The following is a 19,385-nucleotide window of genomic DNA, read 5'->3' on the forward strand; positions in this document are numbered from 1 at the left end:
CCCGCAATTTGCCTCTTTGCAGCAAACAGCAAAATGGAGCGCATAGGGGCGGCAATAGGCAATCCCTGCAGCCTGAAACAGCTGATGGTTGGGAGGCCAATCCAACCAACAATCAGCTGCTTGTGCTAATCAGCCTGTGCTGAAACTGAAATGGGCTGTTTGCTATTAGGAGGCAAATTGCTGGGAGACAGAGGTCAAAGGGTGGGGGCCGGCGGGTGGATGGGGCTACATTCGGTGTATAAGATGCACCCAAATTTTCACCCTCTCTTAAGGGGGAAAAAGTGTGTCTTGTACTCCGAAAAATATGGTAATTCCTTCATGATGGTATATGGTAATCTATAGTATGTTGGGCTTTCACTGCTTCATCCACTGCTTCCAACAGGGATGTCCAACCTTGGCAAATTTTTAAGACTTGTGGACTTCAACTCCCAGAATTCCCTAGCCAGCATGGAATTCTGGGAGTTGAAGTCCACAAGTCTTAAAAAAGTTGCACAACCCTGGCTTACAATAAAGGCATTAACCAGGGTACAATACCTTCTTATTCTAACTTTTATCTTCTCATTCTAACTTTCCTCCTTTGTTAAAAATTAATTTCATTGCTCCAGCATGAAATGGTCGGTTCTAGTCTTGAAACCAGCTGGAAGAAATCATCTCGTGTATCATTTATTTGTGTGCAGAAGGCTGTGGGTCTCAAGGCGCCATTGTGCTCTTCTCAAAACTGTTCCTGGCCCAAAGCTTAATCGAAACCTAAACAGATTTACATTTGCTTTAGCAATAGCACTTAGACATATATACCGCTTCACAGTGCTTTGCAGCCCTCTCTAAGTGTTTACACAAGTCAGCCTCTTGCCCCCCAACAAACTTGGTCCTCATTTTATCCATCTTGGAAGGATGGAAGGCTGAGTCAACCCTGAGCCTGGTGAGATCTGAACTGCCAAATTGCAGGCAGCCGGCAGTCAGCAGAAGTAGCCTGCAGTACCGCCCTCTAACCACTGCGCCACCGTGGCTCAATTTAGAAAGTAAATTAAGAAGCATTAAAAGTCAGGAGTTTGATCTCTTTATTGAATATCACAATAAAGCTAGTTTACAACTTTCAATAAGGACAACCACGTTAAGTTGGAATGTCATTTTTTTCCCTTTTTTTTTTTTATTTTACTTCTACTAGGTCCAGCTACAACACAAAAAACACTCCCCAGAAACAAACTCAAGAGTTATATGAAAGATACAAACTTAGTTGTAGGTCATGTATCGAGGGGTAGCGCTGAATTTGGCGTAGGACTTGATGACTTTGTTCACCGCATCCAGGAAGTCCTTCTCGGTGGCAATTTTTCGCCTCGCTCGGATAGCGAACATACCCGCCTCTGTACAGACACTGCGGATTTCAGCACCTGTGCGGGGTGGAGGAATAAAAAAAATGGATTTGTGGTATAGGTGGTTGAAAAATAAATGCAAAAGTTAACTCTCATTAGGACAATGTATAATTATTAATTAATCTATATATTATTGTTGTATTGTGTGTTCAATTTTACAAGGTTTACATATAAATTGTATAATACCTAGATAATTGATTAGATTCCATATATGTAAATATACAAGATGACTACACGTTGCCGAACCGTAGAGTTTGAAATGTAATATATTCTTTACTCAATAAAATTTCATTAAAAAAAATGGATTTAAAAACAACATGAAGCATAATAAAGCACACGAGAGCGCAACCCGACAAAAACTACGATAGGAGCTGTGTTGGCGTAGTGGTTAGAATGCAGTATTGCAGGCAAACTGCCCACTGTCAGGAGTTTGATCCTGACCAGCTCAAGATTGGCTCAGCCTTCCATCCTTCCGAGGTCTAAGTGCTATTGCTGCTCGCTCCTTTTCTTCCTTCCTTCCTTCCCTCTCTTATTCCCTTTCTCATTCTCCTTCCTGGTGGCGCAGTGATTAGAACGCCGTATTGCAGGCTGACTCTGCCCACTGCCAGGAGTTCGATCCTGACCGGCTTAAGGTTGACTCAGCCTTCCATCCTGAAGTTGGTAAAATGAGGACCCAGATTTGTTGGGGGCAACACGTCAACTCTGTAAACCGCTTATAGAGGGCGGTAAAGCACTGTGAAGCGGTATATAACTCTAAGTGCTATTGCTATCTTAAGCCATGCAGGCACAGTGGTTAGAATGCAATATTGCAGGCAAACTCTGCCCATTGCCAGGAGTTCGATCCTGACCGGCTCAAGATTGACTCAGCCTTCCGTTCTTCCCAGGTCGATAAAATGACGACCCAGAATTGTTGGGGGCAATAGGTTTGGCTCTGTAAACCGCTTAGGTCTGTAAAGCAGCGTCCCCCAACTTTTCGGGCGCCAGGGACTGGTTTCCGTGGGGACAGATTTTTCCGTGGACCGAAGGGGGTCCACGGATGGGGCTTCGCTTGTTAGGGCGGCCCGGTTGCTGGCATGTCATGGACCTGTGCCGTTCCACAGACCTGGGGATTGGGGACCCTTGCTGTAAAGTAGTATGAAGCGGTATATAAGTCTTGAGTGCTACTGCTAATGTTTAACTTACCGGTGCTATTGGGACACAGCCGAGCCAGCAGTTCGAACCTTATGTCTCGTTCAACGCTCATGGAACGGGCGTGGATTTTGAATATGTGAGTTCTTCCCTAGAGAAAGTAAGAAACCAGGGTTTGTTTATAATAAACGCAACTGAAATAATTCAAAAAGGGTTTAGCAGATGTTGAGCTCCCTTAAAGACGGACTCTCCTGGCTCAGATCAAGAACTAAGGCAAGACAGAGGAGTTTTGAGCATGCCGTTGTGCGCAAGTGGGGATGAGCGGTGCGGCGGCCTAGAGGCGGAGCTCTCGCCCTCGCAATCGGGAAGCTGTGAGTTCGATCCTAGGTAGAGGCAGCTATTTCTCTCTCTCTCTCTCTCTGGGCACAATGAGAATATATCTGCTGAAGAAAACTCCGCACTGGTGACAGGAAAGGCATCCGGCCAATAAACACTCAGCTCCATTCAACTGCCCAGATTCCACCCCGCAAGAGATTATTGGGGAGGGGAAGTTGTTAAAAGATTGAGGGTAAAAGAAGGGGATAGCAGAGAACGAGGTGGCTGGATGGAGTCACTGAAGTAGTCGGCGTGAGCTTAAATGGACCCCGGAGGATGGTAGAGGACAGGAAGGCCTGGAGGAACGTTTTCCGTGGGGTCGCGATTGGTCCGACACGACTTCGCAACTAACAACAACAAAAGAGGCTGAAGAATGGAAAACATGATGAAATGTGGGTAGGGGTGAATGAGTGTTGCGGGGTAAAAGAACAGTATGTGGAACAGCTATGTGAGAACCAGTCTGGTCAAAAGCACCAGGCTAGAAAGTGGGAGGCTGCGAGTTCAAGTCCTGCCTCAGCCATGAAGCCAAATGGGTGACATTGGGCCCGTCGCTCTCTGTTTCAAGCCCAATTTACCTCACGAGTTATTGTGGGGGAAAATAGGAGCATATGGGGATGTATTGGAGATGTTCACCGCCTTGAATTATTTGGAATACAGGTAGTCCTCGACTTAACGGTTCGTTTAGTGACCGTTCAAAGTTACAACGGCACTGAAAACAGTGACTTAGGACCAATTTTCACACTTATGACCATTGCAGCATCCGCCATGGTCAGGAGTTGTATACATTCGGATGCTGGACAACTAGTTCCTATTTATGACGGTTGCAGGGTCTCCGGGATCACCTTTTGCGACCTCCTGACAAGCAAAGTAAATGGGGGAAGCCAGACTCGCTTAATAACCGTGTGACTAACTTAACAACTGCAGTGGTTCACTTAACAAAGGTGGCAAGGACCGTTGTAAAACGGAACAAACCTCAACAAATGTCTCACTTAGCAACATAAATTTTGGACTCCGTTATGGTCGTAAGTCGGGGACTACCTGCACCAGCATACCATTCATCGTCATCACCGACATTATGTAAGAATAAAAGCATTCTAAACCTCCAAATCCGGTAGGCTAAATTCAATCTTCCTATCTAATCTTCCAGGCCTCATCAATGCTGGATCGAGAGTATCTGGCCTGTTCGTTGCCATCAGTACTTTGATATTCCCTCTCGGATCAAAGCCATCAAGTTGGTTGATCAATTCCAGCATTGTGCGCTGGACTTCATTGTCTCCTCCGGCCCCATCATCGAAGCGAGCACCTAAAAATTAAAAAAAAAAGAAACAAAGCCATTTAGAACAATAGCCTAACTGACTAAAATCCAGGCGAGGTTTTGATCCCACGCTGTCAACACCGACTGCTCGTGCTGGTTATTTTACAGATGAATTAAGAGCAAAGGAGAACAAGGGGTAACGATCCAGAGAAAGGTGTTGTGATCCGCTGGCGGCCTAAGGAGTTGGCAGCGGAGTCGGACGGTGAAGAGACTGGGGAGGAACATAGGCCAGTCCTGGAGTCTGGGGAAGGCTCTGAAGAGGGCTCTGCGTCCGAGGCAGAGAGGGGGCCAGGGCTATCTGGGAGTTATACGCAGACTCCGGAGCCTCCAGAGTCAAACATCAGCGAAGCAGAGGAACAGGGGAAGCCTGTTCCCTGTGCACGCATGTGCAGAGCTGCCAAAAGGCAAGAACAGTTAAAACAAAAGGGACGACTCAGAAGTAAGGGTTGTAGATGATTGGCCCCTCCCATAAGACATAAAGGAGCAGCAAAAGCACATGAGCCTTTGCAGGAAGCAACGTTGTTCCTGCTGGTCGGTTTAAATTCTGAAGCTCCGTTTTGACTCTGTGCTCCGTGTGGCCTTGCAAAGCTAATTGCCAATTAGGTCTTTGGCAGCGTGTCAAAGGAGATAAAGGTGGGTGCTTATCAGCCTTATCCCAAAGAGCTGTGGCAGACTTCTGTTGGACTCCTTACAAACTCTTTGTGACTCCATTACGGGCGGTGAACAAACAATAATTCACAGCCGTTGAAATAAAGAGAGGGGTTTGGGGATTAATCGTGTGCTTTTTACTGTCTCGGGAAGCCTAAATCAGAACGAAAGGAGGTTCTTGAAAACAAAGCAGTGTTTTCCCAAAGGTGCTTTTTAAAGAGTCAACTGGACTTTCGGGTTTTTCTTTTGAAGACGTTTCACTTCTCACCCAAGAAGCTTCTTCAGCTCCAATAGGATGGTGGGGAATGGAAGGATTGATACTCCTTGCAGACAGCTGGTCATTTGCATTCTTTTTAGAGCGTCGTTGAGGCCTCTTGGGGGTTTATCTGTGTCCTCACCGTCACCTCAACGACTCTCTTTCCATTCCCCCACCATCCAGTCAGAGCTGAAGAAGCTTCTTGGACGAGAAGTGAAAGGTCTTCAAAAGAAAAAACAAGGAAGTCCAGTTGCCTCCTGAAAAAGTACCTGTGGGACAGCCATGACCTGGAGGACTGAGAATCTCTACAGACTTTTAGCTGTTCAATTTGGGATGAACAGCCTTGGAATGGTGTGTTGTGACTCCGACCCCCGAGCCCATCTTATCGGAGGGAGAAGGCTCCGAAAGTGAGGGAGAGGAGTTGGCCAGGCCTCCCTCCTCTCTGGCAATGCCTCAGGTGTCTCCCGAAGGAGAAGAGATTGGCCAGGAGCCAGGTATCGCCGAGCAGTCGCAGTCGGACAGTGACAGAGATAAGTCTTGGCTGGATCCACGCCAGCGTCGGAGAGACAAGTGCACACAGCAGAAAAGGAGGCGTGCCAGAGATTAAGCTGAGGCACTGGACCACACCCCACAGGGGATAAAAGGGGGTGTGATGGCCATTCAGGCTCTGTGACGGACAAAACTAAACAACTAGCGAGTCGCATTGTATCTCTGAAACTACGTTATCTGCCTGCCTTGGATTTAATACGGACTGGACTTGATAATTCTGTGGCTTTGTGTATTTGTTTTGGTTCTCTGTGAGTAAAGTTCTTGGCAAGCAGCTACTGGGTTGCTGCCAATCCTGTTATCGAAGGAATTTATTGTCTGCAAGTTTTATTTAACTCCTGGCTGTTTGTGTGCATGTGTGAGACGGGGACAGAACATGGTGTGGGAATAGGAATGGATTTCCAGAGGGAAAAATTGCAGACTACAGGAACCATTTGCACTACTCAGGTGATCCTGAGGACACAGATAAATCTCCAAGTGCTTCAAGGACCCTCTAAAAGGATGGAAATGACCAGCTGTCTGCAAGGAATATCAATCCTTCCATTCCCCACTATCCAGTCAGAACTGAAGAAGCTTCTTGGATGAGAAGCGAAACGTCTCCAAAGAAAAACCAGAAAATCCAGTTGCCTCTTGAAAAAAGCAGCTTTGGGACAACCATGACCTGGATGACTGAGAAGCTCCGTAGACAGAAGCAGTTTTATTTACATTATTAGAAACCAAGAAGATTCACAGTCAATGTGTCCAGCATTTGGGGAAATCAGGAGGTTCAGGGAGTTCAAATGAGCATAAAGATTTATTGCAAGCTCAAGTTCTCTACAAGAATCTGGCCAAGCGACCGTTAAGGGGAAAAAAGCGGGAGATAAGAAAGGCATTCAAGGTGGGAGGGACTTAGATCTCTTGGGGGTGTGCAGGGACTCATGATTTATGACGCCTTTGACCCCTCCCTCAGGCTCAGCCTGGTATATCTCCCACATAATGTTATATGAAGAATCGAAGAAATATACGTCGACACCAACCTCCAATAGCATCAATTTCATCGAAGAAAATGAGGCATGCCTTTTTAGTCCTTGCCATTTCAAACAGCTCCCGAACCATTCGAGCACCCTATAAAACCGAAAAGGAGGAAAACATGACTATATATATATATATATATATATATATATATATATATATATATATATATATATATATATATATATATATATATTTGTCTGCGCCCTCATCTGCTATGCCACTTAAAATTTCAAAAAATGGATCCCACATTATTCTACTTGACCCAACAGAATAGCTTGCTATCAAAATCATTTACAAATATAAAGTTGTATTAGTTGCAAAACTCCCACATCCAACAGGAAGATCACCATCATCTGAGTTGAAGGGACCTTGGAGGTCATCTAGTCCAACCTCCTGCTCAAGCAGGAAACCCTGTATCCGTGATGGCAAACCAATGGCACGCGTGCCACAGGTGGCACGCGTATCCATATCAGTGGGCATGCGAGCTCAGCCCAGACGTGCATGTGGATACCGGCCAACTGATTTTTGGGCCTTCTGGGCCCACCCAGAAGTAGGGAAACAGGCTGTTTCCTGCCTCCGGAGGACCTCGGGGGGGGGGGGGTGATGGGGAAGGCCCGTTTTTCTCTCTCCCCAGCCTCCTAGAAAGATTCTGAAGGATGGGGACAGCAAAACAATAGGCCTTCCGGTCCCACTGGAAGTTGGCAAACAGGCCACTTTCGGCCTCCGGGCGGAGGTGGGGAAGGCCGTTTTCGCCCTCCCCAGACTCCCAGAAAGGCTCTGGAAAATGATTTAGAGCAGTGTTTCTCAATCTTATCTGTTTGAAGATGGGTGGACTTCAACTCCTCAAATTCCCCAGACAGCATGGGGAACGGCTCAGGGATTCCTGGGAGCTGAAATCCAACGAACAGGCAAGGTTTGAGAAACGTTGATCTAGAGCAGGGGGTCACCAACCTTTCGGATCTCAGGGACCACTAAATTCATAATTTTAAATCCCGCGGACCACTAATATGATCTGACTAGTGACGGTCTGGGTGGGCGTGGCAAGGAGGGTCATGTGCAAGGCCAGGTACTGGCGCCTGGAGGCTCAGCAGGCTGAGATGGTCAGCCAGTTCCAGGCCATGATGCTGTCCCTGTGGAACGAGGCCCTCTGGCTCTTCGCCACCAGCAGCGCTTCCCTCCAGCCTTCGCCCAAAGCCCTGCACCAGGAGGCTGAAGCAGACCCCAAGTTGGAATTTCTGCCCCCCTCCGACCCGCACAAAAGAAGGGGGAGACTCTCTGCAGCAACACAAACGTTCATTGCATGTATCCGGCCCAGGGGCTGTAGTTTGAGGACCCCTGGTTTAGTGCAATATAAAAATGCAAATAATTTTTCTGCGGACCACCAAAATTTTCTTGCAGATCCCCAGTGGTCCACGGACTGCCAGTAGAGAGTAGCCAAGCATTAAAAACAACAGAATCCAGCTTGCAAGGTATTCCTCGGTGTTCTCCATTACCTCTCCCACGTACTTCTGCACCAGCTCGGACCCAATCACTCGGATGAAGCAAGCATCCGTCCTGTTAGCAACCGCTCGAGCACAGAGAGTTTTGCCTGTCCCAGGTGGGCCAAAGAGAAGGACTCCTTTGGGAGGTTCAATCCCAAGATTGACAAATCGTTCTGGCTGTAATCGTAGGGGGAGAAAGAGAAAGAAAAACAACAAATAAATGTAAATGCAGCTTGAAGTGCTGACAGAATGATCACAAACCCATTCAGTTTTTAAAGGAGATAGAAAAACCAACAGAGTTGGCAAAAATCATATCTACAGGTAGTCCTTGATTTACAACCATTGTTTCGTGACCGGTCAAAGTTACAACGGCACGGGGGGGGGGGGCAATGACTTGTGATAATTTTTCACACTTCTGACCGCTGCAGCATCCCCACGGTCACATGATCAAATGACCTTCCCAGCCAGGAATGGGGGAAGCCAGATTTGCTTAATGGCTGCACGTTTCACTTAATTGCAGTGATCCACTTAACATTTGTGGCAAAAAAAATGGTCGTAAAATGGGGCAAAGCTCACTTAACCAGCACCTTGCTTAGCAACAGAAATTTGGGGCTCCATAAGTCGAGGACTGCCTGCAGTAGAGCAGTAGCAGTCGCAAAATAAAGGATCCAATGCCAAATTGGCACTCATGAAGGCTTCCAATATTTCAAGCGTATGCAATTTTGGGCTCTGCGGATGTTTTAAGATTTTATTTCCCCTTGATATAGCATGGAGTGTGCAAATTGCAATCCTAGGTGTCGAACTCAAGACCCACAAGCCGGATCTGGCCCACGGGGTGCTTAGATCTGGCCTGCGGGGCCGGCCTGGAACAGCAAAGGACTGGCCCTCCAGTGCCTCTGCCAGCGAAAACGGAGCTCAGGGGGGTTGCATGCACCCCGCCCCCCAGAGCTCCGTTTTCGCTGGCAGAGGGCTATCAAAAAAAAAAACTAAAAACAAAACAAAAGGAGAAATGTTTTCCCTTTTGCATTTGAGCATCCAAGAAGGAAAGGAGAAAGGGAAAGATGAAAAACAAAGAAAAAGATGGGAAGACGGGAAGAGAACAAGGAAGGAAAAATAAGGAAGGAGGGGAAGGAAGAAGAAAGGAGAATGAAGAGGGAAGGAAGGAAGGAAGGAAGGAAGGAAGGAAGGAAGGAAGGAAGGAAGGAAGGAAGGAAGGAAGGGTGAGGGAAGGTCTCAGGGAAATCCTGCTTTAGCACTTGGCCACCACAGGTGCCCCCAAGTCCTGTGTCACACCTGTGGCCATGCCTCCCCCCGGCCCTCCGAGGTCAAACACAACCCTGATGCGGCCCTCAATGAAATTGAGTTTGATAGCCCTGCTGTAAAAGTTCTGGCAAGTGAAATGAAGAAGAAAATAACCAGCGGGCGCCTATTAATTGCCTTCCCTTGTTTGTTGGCACTGACTTTTGACTTCTTTCTCCCAGCAAACCAAGATCAGAAGGCAGCCACCAACCGTGGCATCTGAACCTGTTTTGTTTAGGAGAGGAACAAACCACCGGGCCTTATAAAAATGTCCCAATAAAGAAGCTGCAAAAGTGTTGTGGCTCCATTACCGGAGCCTGTGTCATCGTCAGGAGAGGACTCCGAGAGTGAAGGGGAGGAGTTGGCAAGGCCTCCCTCTCCAGGACCCTCCTCTCTGGCAATGCCTTCGGTGTCCGCCAAAGGGCAAGAGATAGGGCCAGGGCCAAGCACGTCCACGCAGCTACAGATGGACAGTGATGAGGGTAATGAGTCTTGGCTGGATCCACGCCAGCGTCGCAGAGATAAGCGCGCGCAACAGAAGAAAGGGCGTGCCCGAGATTAGGCTGAGTCACTGGACCACACCCCACAGGATATAAAAGGGAGCGTGGTGGCCAGTCAAACCTTGTGACGAACAAAGCTGAAAGCTTCCACGCCATTCTGCATTGCCGGACTTTTGCTTTAAGACTGGATTATCTCTGGACTTGACTGTAATTATTGAGCTGCTTTCCTTTGATGTATCAGAAGTGGGGAGAAGTTATCTCTCCTCTTTGTAAATAATAAACTCTTGGCAGGCAGCCACTAGGTTGTTGCCAAGTTCCGTTATCATAAGGAAAAGGATTTTGCCGGCTGGTTTGGTCTTTAACTCCTGAACGTCTGTTGGGGTGTGTGCGTGGAGTTGGGGACAGAACAAGAAGGCGCATCTGCAGTTTACACCTTTCTGCTGGCCGAAGCCGAGTTTACCGCGTACTATCCAATTTAAGATTGAATGATTGAATCCTCACGTGAAGCAAGGGCGTTTCCACCACCTCTCTCAGCTTCTCGATCTGCTCTTTGCATCCTCCCACGTCACTGTAGGTGACATCCGGTTTTTCCTCCACCTGCGTGAGAAAACAAGATGTCCGTCAGGCAGTCGGAAGCCTCTCAGATCGTCCAGGTGAAAAAAAAAACCCACCAATGGGAAAAGTTAAGAGGAACCAAGAAGGAGGAAGAGATGTCTTCACCTGCATCATCGTGACCGTCGGGTCGATCTTTGGAGGTAGCGGGATGTGGATCTGATATTTGTTTCTGTCCACGCTGCATAAAGAAACGGAAAAAGGCTTGTTTTGAATATGTCTTTTTAAAGCTTCTCGAAACACTCCTCTGGCATGTTAAGAGAGAAATATTGACATGCTGTCAGGGTTTCAAGTAACACCCCCAACGAAAGAAAACTCTGAGGCTTGAGGTTCCTCAAAAGTTCCATTTTAATAGAGATGTCATAGTGGCACATCTGGGAAAACCCGAATCCGAAAGCTTCCAGGTTTTCCCCACCCAAGTAAAAATTCCAGTTCCTGCCCAGCACCCACAATAATGTCCATCACATAGTCTAATCAAACCACCGTCCCAACTGGAGATGCCTCCCAGTCACACCCCTCCAGGTGCAGGGCAAAACGTCCTTGACTCTCTGAGAAAGGAATGTTATTATGACTACATATCACCCTGGCTCCACACAATTCCCCCTCACAGTTTCCCACAGTAGTAAATGTGGCAGGCCTGAAGGCCCAATTCAAAAGATGGCTTCCAGGCTGACACATACTAACAGAACACAACTGCATGGCAAACCATCTGCATCAGGGGTGTCAAACTCGATTTCATTGAGGGTCGCATCAAGGTTGTGTTTGACCTTGGGGGGGGGGGGGCTGGAGTGGGCATGGCCAGGCTGGGTGTGGCCAGCTCGATGTCACTCATGTCGGGGACGCCTGTGGTATCCCAAGCGCTCTGCCAGCGAAAATGGGCTCCCGAGCTCCATTTTTTGCTGTGATAGCCTCCTGCAACCCTCTGCCAGCGAAAACAGAGCTTGGGAGGGCCGCCCATGCCCCTCCCAAGCTCCGTTTTTCCTGGCAGAGGCACCACGGGCTGGTCCACTGTTTCCAGGGTGGCCCCGATCGAAGCACCCCCGCGGGCCGCATCCAGCTCCCGGGCTTTAAGTTTGACACCCCTGAACTATATCAGGGTTAGAATTCCCCTCAGATTTTCCAATTTTTGCTATATTAACCTGCAACTGAGGCACTTTACAATGGGTTAGTATTTCAGAGGAATAGGCTGTTTTCTATATGATGCTACATAGTCCCTATATGAATCTATACGATGCTTAGGGAAATGACTGTCGTCAGTTCCAGCTAGATGTTGCAATACTTATAAAGCTGGGCTGCATTTTGCACCCCGACGACCATAAGAAAACAGAGGAAGACGGTAACTAGTTCAATCCCAGGGAGATTAAAGCCAACTCACCCAACTCTCATTCCTTCTTCAATGTCGGTGGGGGCCACCTGGTCACTGAGATCCACCACAAACTTGGCAAATTGTTTAACATTGATAATGTACTTGGGGTCCTCAGAATCCGCATTGATGATCTTTGTACACCTAAGCCGAAGAGGAAAAGGAGTCGATAAATCAGGTTCAATCTGCCAGCATTCAGCCAAGTGTCATTCACAGCCAGATTTTCTTCTTCTTCAAATGGTCCGTTGCATCGTCAGACAGATGTCCAGACTGAATGTGGCATTTTTGACCATCTATCAAAGTCCTTCCTAAGGACCTGGGATAGGTACATATTTGACACTATTAAAGGTATCATCATAGGAGGGTAAGTACCTACTGTCCAGTTGGCGAATCCAGAAAAAGAAAACTTCTGGGAGATTATTTTTACCAGGAGTATAAAACTTTACTGAATAAACCACATTGGCACAGAATGTTCTGACCTAGGCTTCCCAAGAGCATGAAGAGGACTCCTTGTCCCGACAAAAACCCCTTTTTATTAAGTTACTGTGAATTCCTCTCATTCACATCCAGCAAACCCCTTTTTATTAAGTTACTGTGAATTCCTCTCATTCACATCCAGCAAAGTCTTTCAAGGGAGATGATGACTTAAGATAATTTCACTCTTTAACAAGAAGAGTCATGTACAAAGGACTGAACGCTCTTCCTTTTGGCTTAGGTACATCACTGACTGAACAACAATATTGTTATTTATTATGATTACGATATACCTGGCCACCTGCAGCGGCTGCTCGCTCTGAAGAGTTTGTTTATCGGCAGCTAAGTCCCACAGAGCAGGTGGTGCCAAGCCAGTGTCTGATTCTTTAATGCCTACAGGAGAGAAAAAAAGGAGCCATTTTGCCATATTAATCAGCACAATATATATTCCAGCATTTACCTTACTGCAGCAAATTTACAACTCGCAAGTCAACTCAAACAGGACAAAAATAAATCTTCCTTTAAAGTCAGGGCTAGAGTAGGGTCAAAAGGAGGGGGAGGTCCTCCAAACTTGGCAACCTTAAAAGACTTGGGGACTTCAATTCTGAAGAATTCTGAAGAATTCTGGGAGTTGAAGTCCGCAAATGCCTTCAAGTGGGCAAATTCGGAGAGCCGTGGTCAAAAGCAATGGTGGGGAAAGGGATGGGTGGAAAGGGCCAATCTGAAAAAAAAAAAGCAGCATACCATAGGCTCCACCCCTTTGATGCAACTGTGGCGATGTCACTCACGCATTCCCAAAGGGGCGGAGCTTGCGGGATGCTGCTGCTTTTGTCGTTTGGACAAGAGAAGAAGGTAGGTGCCTGCAGATGTTCGCAGCCAAGACAGTGTGACAATGTTACAAGGTCAATAGAAAACATTGGAGCGCTCTTTTCTGTACCCAGAAAAGTCATTCTTGAGTACAGGAAGTCCCCGGCCCACAACTGGGCCTTGAGACATTCAAAACCAGGCCGTGGACCTTTCTTTGCTCGCACACAAGTGCATCCCCACTTGTGCAAGCAGCAGGAAAGCGCAGCGTGCACGTTTCGTTTGGTGTGGGCGGCGGGTGCACGTACCCGCCGCTCGTGGGAATGGAACTGCTCGCGCACGCTTGCCCGCCGTTCGTGTGGAACCATCCCCTCCCCTCCCTCCGATCCGCAAAGTCAAAAAAGGTTGGGGGAACTCTGCATTAGTTTGATTTTAACTGGGGCACCCCAGATCCTAAATCTTGCTCTTAATGAGAGCGTCACCCCGATTTTCTATGGAGATTCTTGCTGGGTTTTTTTTTTAAATATATATTTTTATTGTTTACACATAAATATATTGAATACAGTGCAATTGTCCAGGTATTTCGCTTGCCACGAAACAAAGGTAAAAACAAAATAACATACCGTATTTTTCGGAGTATAAGACGCACCGGACTATAACATGTACCTACCTTTTTTGGTGAGGAAAACAAAAAAAAGAAATCTGCCTCTGAGCAATTTTGCCTCGTTACAGCAAACAGCCTGCTTTACTTTCATTTTCGTTTTCAGCATAGCTTGATTAGCACAAGAAAAAAAAAAATCTGCTCCCAGCAATTTACCTCCTTGCAGCAAGCAGCAGAGGCCACAGCAAAACAGCGGAGAGTCGGGCGGCCGATCCAATCAACCTGTGCTAATTAGGCTGGGCTGAAACTGAAACAAGCTGTTTTTTCTTGCTGTTTGCTGCAAGGAGGTAAACTGCTGGGAGGCAGAGGCCAAAGGGTGGGGGCCAGTGGGTGGGCGGGGCTACATTCGGTGTATAAGACGCATCTAAATTTTCACCCCCTTTTAGGGGGGAAAAAGGTACGTCTTTCACTCCGAAAAATACGGTACATACTATTTTAAACAGTGCTAGTGTTATACAGTAATTTCCGACCATTATATTCTAGTATGTCAACTTATCTCTTATTCTAATACCTACATTCTAATACCTCCATAATGTCTCTTTCCATGTCCACCTAACCTGATTCTTTCGCATTCCAACTTCTACTTCGTGTTTCTAACCATTGATAGAAATTATCCCATAGTATTCTGTATCTCCTTTATCTTTTATTTTTAGCGTTAGTCTGTCCATTTCCGCACAGACTAGTATCTTCCTTATCGTTTCCTCCTCTGAACAGGTGTTTTCGCTCTTCCACTGCTACGCATACACAATTCTTGCTGCGGTCAAGTTGTGTAATATTAGGTATATTGTCCCTTTATCATCACCATCTGATATAATGCTTAGTAAAAATAATTCTGATTTAAACTCTATATGTTGTCTGGTCATTTTTTCTAACCACATATGCATTTGTAGCCAAAATTTCCTTGCCTTTATACAGGTCCACCACATGTGGTAATATGTGCCAGTTTTTTTTTTTTTTTACAATGCCAACATTCCCAAGTCTACATTTAAGCCTCTTATGTGATATCCACCTTCTCTACTTCCCTCTTTTTTCTCCTCAGTTGAAGAAGTACTTTCATTTGTTTTTAGGTTTTTTTGCTTAACCTTCCTTCTCCCTTTTGAGCTTTTCTTGCCACAAATTCCAGAATAACCCTTAGGAAATTCAGCACTCGGAACAACTGACAAGGCCAGCATCAGACAAGATTACTGCTCCTAAAGCACTAAAAGATTTTTTTTTAAAAAGTACCTGTGAGTTCATTAATTTTCTTAAGCAACTGTTGAATGTCATCTTCCACTTGTTTGATTTGCCTCGAGTAAGTACTCTGGCCCTGGATTTGAAAAAGATTGACAGAGTTTGAGGGAAATGAGGAATATTTGTGTCACAGAGAGGCTTTTTCCGGTGGCAACTGTTCTAGTTTTTTTTTAATATTTGAAGACATTTCACTTCTCATCCAAGAAACTCCTTCAGCTCTGACTGGGTGATGGAGAATGGAAGGATTTATATACTTTGGACAATTCTATGTCTGTCTGTATATAAAAAATACTCAGAGGACAATACTCTATGGATTTAAAGATAGAAAGTGAACCAAAACATGTTTGAATATCAATTCATCTTTAAAAGGCCATAAAGCACTTTCTCAATTAAAGTTACCCCTGCAAAAAGCTGCAAAATGTTAATGTGAATATTCCTCTGGAAACTTTATTGATTTATTTAATGCAGACGCTTCCTAAATGTTTCATTATAACCGATTCTCAAAGTTATGCTGGAAATGCTACATGGAGTACTTACGTAGGTTTTCAACAGGGCGATATCACCTTCATCCAAAGCTGAGAGACATAACAGAGATAATTTAGAAAAAATGACGTTTTACTTCGTTTCCCAATAGAAAACCAGGTTAATACAGTCAGTCAGTTTTATCATCACTACTCATACATCCTTAAAGAACAGCCTTGGTAGTACAGGGGTTTAAGGCACCCTGTTATTAAGCTTATTAAGACCAGCTGCCTGCAATTACTGCAGGGTTCGAATCTCGCCAAGGTTCAAGGTTGACTCAGCCTTCCATCCTTTCTAAGGTAGGTGAAATGAGGACCCAGTTTGTGGGGGCAATAAGCTGACTTTGTATAAATATACAAAAGTATGAAGGCTATTGCTTAATGCATTGTAAGCCGCCCTGAGTCTCCGGAGAAGGGCGGCATATAAATCAAATTAATAATAATAATAAATAATAACAACAACAAAAAAATCCTTGAACTTTTAAACTCAGTTACTGAGGACTGACCCACAATCTCCGCTGGAAATCAGTTCCAAGCCTCCATTACACTTCCTGTAAAGACTGGCATTATCCGAAGGAGCCCTAGCCAAAGCGTCTGAATGAATGGAGACGCGCGTTTCTATTTCTCCAACTCCCCGTGACTGCATTCACACAACACGCCAGACCCGTGTTCAGGCTAGTTCAACCCCCCTTTCCAAGAAACCGAATCACAAACTGCCTTCCCACCCCCCAACACACGTGAAGCAGCCCAAGCAAGCTTGCGTGCACGCATCTCTATGGACCCGACCCGGGTCGTGTGAACGTAGCCGCCGGAGTATGGGTTATGCATTACGGCCTGGGTGAAACTCTTTACCACGGATAGGCTTGTCCTCCTTCTCCTCCTCTTTGGTTTTGCGCTGATCGGTCCCCAAATAATCCGGCATCGCGGCTTCCCAACGGCTGGCTCGATAACCCGATATCCAAACCCGGGTTTAATCTGTTTCTCTGCGGCGCATGCGCAGATGTTACCGAACCAGCGCTTGCATTACGCAGCACCTCGCCTTTTTCTTTCTTTCTTTCCTTCCGCGACTCGGCGGAAACGTCCCGCCGGAAGTAGCGCGCGGGGGAAGCAAATGGAGGACGGACCTACTCTATGATTCTTCTCTCTCTCTCCTCTCTCTCCCCCTTTTCCTTGGACAAATGGCAGTTATGCCTATGGCAAGAGGTCTTCAAACTTGGCCGCTTTAAGACTTGCGGACTTCAACTCCCAGAATTCTCCAGCCAGCAATGCTGGCTGGAGAATTCTGGGAGTTGAAGTCCGCAAGTCTTAAAGCGGCCAAGTTTGAAGACCTCTGGCCTATGGGATATGACAATATGACACAAGACAAATTCCTTATGTGTCCAATCACACTTGGCCAATAAAAAATTCTATTCTATTCTATTCTATATGGGAGATTTTTTTTGTCTTTTGCTTTCATTTGGGGTATTATTAATGCTGGGTGACATAAATTCACTGGACATAAATTAATTTGGCAAAAACTGATAAAATTTGAATTGAAGTCTAATCCTGTAATGTGGAGGATATGTGTGATTGTGTGCATACAATCTTATTATAGTTAATATAGTTAATATAATATAGTTAATATAGTCTTATTAACTAATTGTGCTCTTTCCTTTTCATATTTTAAGTCATAAATGCTGCCTCTCGGAGTTTCCCTCGCTTATATATTGTAAGTGATAACAGATTAATAGAAGGGACCTTGCAGGTCATCTAGTCCAACCCCCTCTCCCCGTATATAGATACACAGACACAATTATATAGATACGTGTATACACATATAATTGGGACGCAGTGGCTCAGTGGCTAAGATGCTGAGCTTGTGGGTCAGAAGATCGGCAGTTCAGCAGTTCAAATCCTTTTCTCCTTTATTAGTTTCCATCCATTGTTTCTTGTCCTGCCTTCTTGGTGTTTTTTCTTTTTTTTCTCCTCCTTTTGCTTTTCTTCCACCTCCATCTCATCTCATTGAGACCCAAACTCTTCCAGCAGGGAAAGAGAGAGAGAGAGACAGAGAAAGAAAGAGAGAGGGGGGAGAGAAAGAGAGAGAAAGAAATAGAGAGAGGGGGGCAGGAGGAGGAAAGAAGGAAGGAAGGAAAGAAAAAGAGAGAAAGAAAGAAAAAGAAAGAAAAATAGATATATACATATATACACAGAGAGAGAATATATAGAGAGAGGGGGGGAGGGAGAGAGGGAGAGAGAAAGAGAGCGAGAAAGAGAGGGAGAGAGAGAAAAAGAGAGAAAGAAAAGGAGAGAAAGAAAGAAAAAAAGAGAGAAAGAAATATATATAGAGAGAGGGGGGAGGCGGGAGGAGGAAAGAAGGAAGGAAGGAAAGAAAAATAGAAAGAAAAAAGAAAGAAAAATAGATATATACATATATACGAGCACACACAGAGAATACATATACATATATATGTATGTATGTATGTATGTATGTATAGAGAGGGAGGCAGGGAGAGAGAAAGAGAGAGAGAAAGAGAGGGAGAGAAAGAAGAGAAAGAAAGAAAAAGAGAAAAAAAGAAATATATATATAGAGAAAGGGGGAGGTAGGAAGAGGAAAGAAGGAAGGAAGGAAAAAGAAAGAAAAATAGATATAGACATATACACAGTGAGAGAATATATAGAGAGAGGGGGGGAGGGAGAGAGAAAGAGAGCGAGAAAGAGAGGGAGAGAGAGAAAAAGAGAGAAAGAAAAGGAGAGAAAGAAAGAAAAAAAGAGAGAGAAATATATATAGAGAGAGGGGGAGGCGGGAGGAGGAAAGAAGGAAGGAAGGAAAGAAAAATAGAAAGAAAAAAGAAAGAAAAATAGATATATACATATATACGAGCACACACAGAGAATACATGTACATATATATGTATGTATGTATGTATGTATGTATGTATGTATGTATAGAGAGGGAGGCAGGGAGAGAGAAAGAGAGAGAGAAAGAGAGGGAGAGAAAGAAGAGAAAGAAAGAAAAAGAGAAAAAAAGAAATATATATATAGAGAAAGGGGGAGGTAGGAAGAGGAAAGAAGGAAGGAAGGAAAAAGAAAGAAAAATAGATATAGACATATACACAGTGAGAGAATATATATACGTATATATAGAGAGGGAGGGAGGCAGGGAGAGAGGGAGAGGGAGAGAGAAAAAGAAAAGAGGAAAAAAAGAGAAATGAAGAAATATAGAGAGGGGGAGGCGGGAGGAGGAAAGAAGGAAGGAAGCAAGGAAAAATAGAAAAAGAAATAGAAAGAAAGAAAAATAGAAAGAAAAATAGAAAGAAAAAGAAAGAAAAAATAGATATAGACATATATACAGAGAGAGAATATATATGTATATATATATATGAGAGAGAGAGAGAGGGAGGGAGAGGAGAGAGAGAGAGAATGAGAGAGCGCAAATAGCCCCCCCCTCCATAAACCTCCCCGCCCACCTGCGACCTCGCCTGTCCCCAGAAGGGAGTGGGAGGGAGAGAGAGAGAAAGCCGCGCTGACCTTTCGACCCGGAAGCACTGCCCGGGCCCTTCCACGCGCCGGCACCTGGCAACCAGCGAACAGGGCCGAGCGATCCGGGACAGCCAAGCCGACGCCGACGCCGACGCCGCCGGTCGAGATGCTTCGCGGGGCGCCCGAAGGCCAGGCCACCGCCGTCACCAGAGCCTTATCGGCCGGTACGTGCCGCCGCCTCCTCCCGCGGGAGACGCCCGGGCCAGGGGGGGGGCGGAGGGGGGGCTTCTGGGCAGCGTCTGGTCTTCCGGGTAGGGGTCCCTGGGGCT

The 19,385-nt window shown here is 45.8% G+C and overlaps 2 protein-coding genes across 2 annotated transcripts in view; one reads left to right on the plus strand and one right to left on the minus strand.

Annotated features, from left to right (window-relative positions):
- Positions 1 to 1,041: 1,041 nt before the first annotated feature.
- PSMC2 (proteasome 26S subunit, ATPase 2) lies at positions 1,042 to 16,641 on the minus strand. Its single transcript, XM_070946799.1, has 12 exons — positions 16,450 to 16,641; positions 15,614 to 15,651; positions 15,071 to 15,152; positions 12,675 to 12,774; positions 11,920 to 12,051; positions 10,653 to 10,725; positions 10,434 to 10,529; positions 8,146 to 8,310; positions 6,655 to 6,742; positions 3,974 to 4,176; positions 2,553 to 2,649; positions 1,042 to 1,388 (listed from the first exon to the last, which is right to left on the minus strand). Exons 1-12 carry the CDS (start codon positions 16,517 to 16,519, stop codon positions 1,231 to 1,233), a joined length of 1,302 nt encoding a protein of 433 aa, XP_070802900.1. The 5' UTR covers positions 16,520 to 16,641; the 3' UTR covers positions 1,042 to 1,230.
- A 2,485-nt stretch (positions 16,642 to 19,126) lies between these two features.
- Positions 19,127 to 19,385, plus strand: part of DNAJC2 (DnaJ heat shock protein family (Hsp40) member C2) — a 31,781-nt gene continuing 31,522 nt past the window's right edge. Inside the window, exon 1 of the mRNA XM_070947704.1 lies at positions 19,127 to 19,280. Coding sequence (XP_070803805.1) covers positions 19,223 to 19,280 — 58 coding nt within the window. The 5' untranslated portion in view covers positions 19,127 to 19,222. The remainder of the gene's footprint in view (positions 19,281 to 19,385) is intronic.

The sequence above is a fragment of the Pituophis catenifer genome, unplaced genomic scaffold (genome assembly GCF_029215685.1).
Source record: "Pituophis catenifer annectens isolate HBS135680 unplaced genomic scaffold, rPitCat1.0.hap2 SCAF_7, whole genome shotgun sequence".
NCBI lineage: Eukaryota > Metazoa > Chordata > Lepidosauria > Squamata > Colubridae > Pituophis > Pituophis catenifer.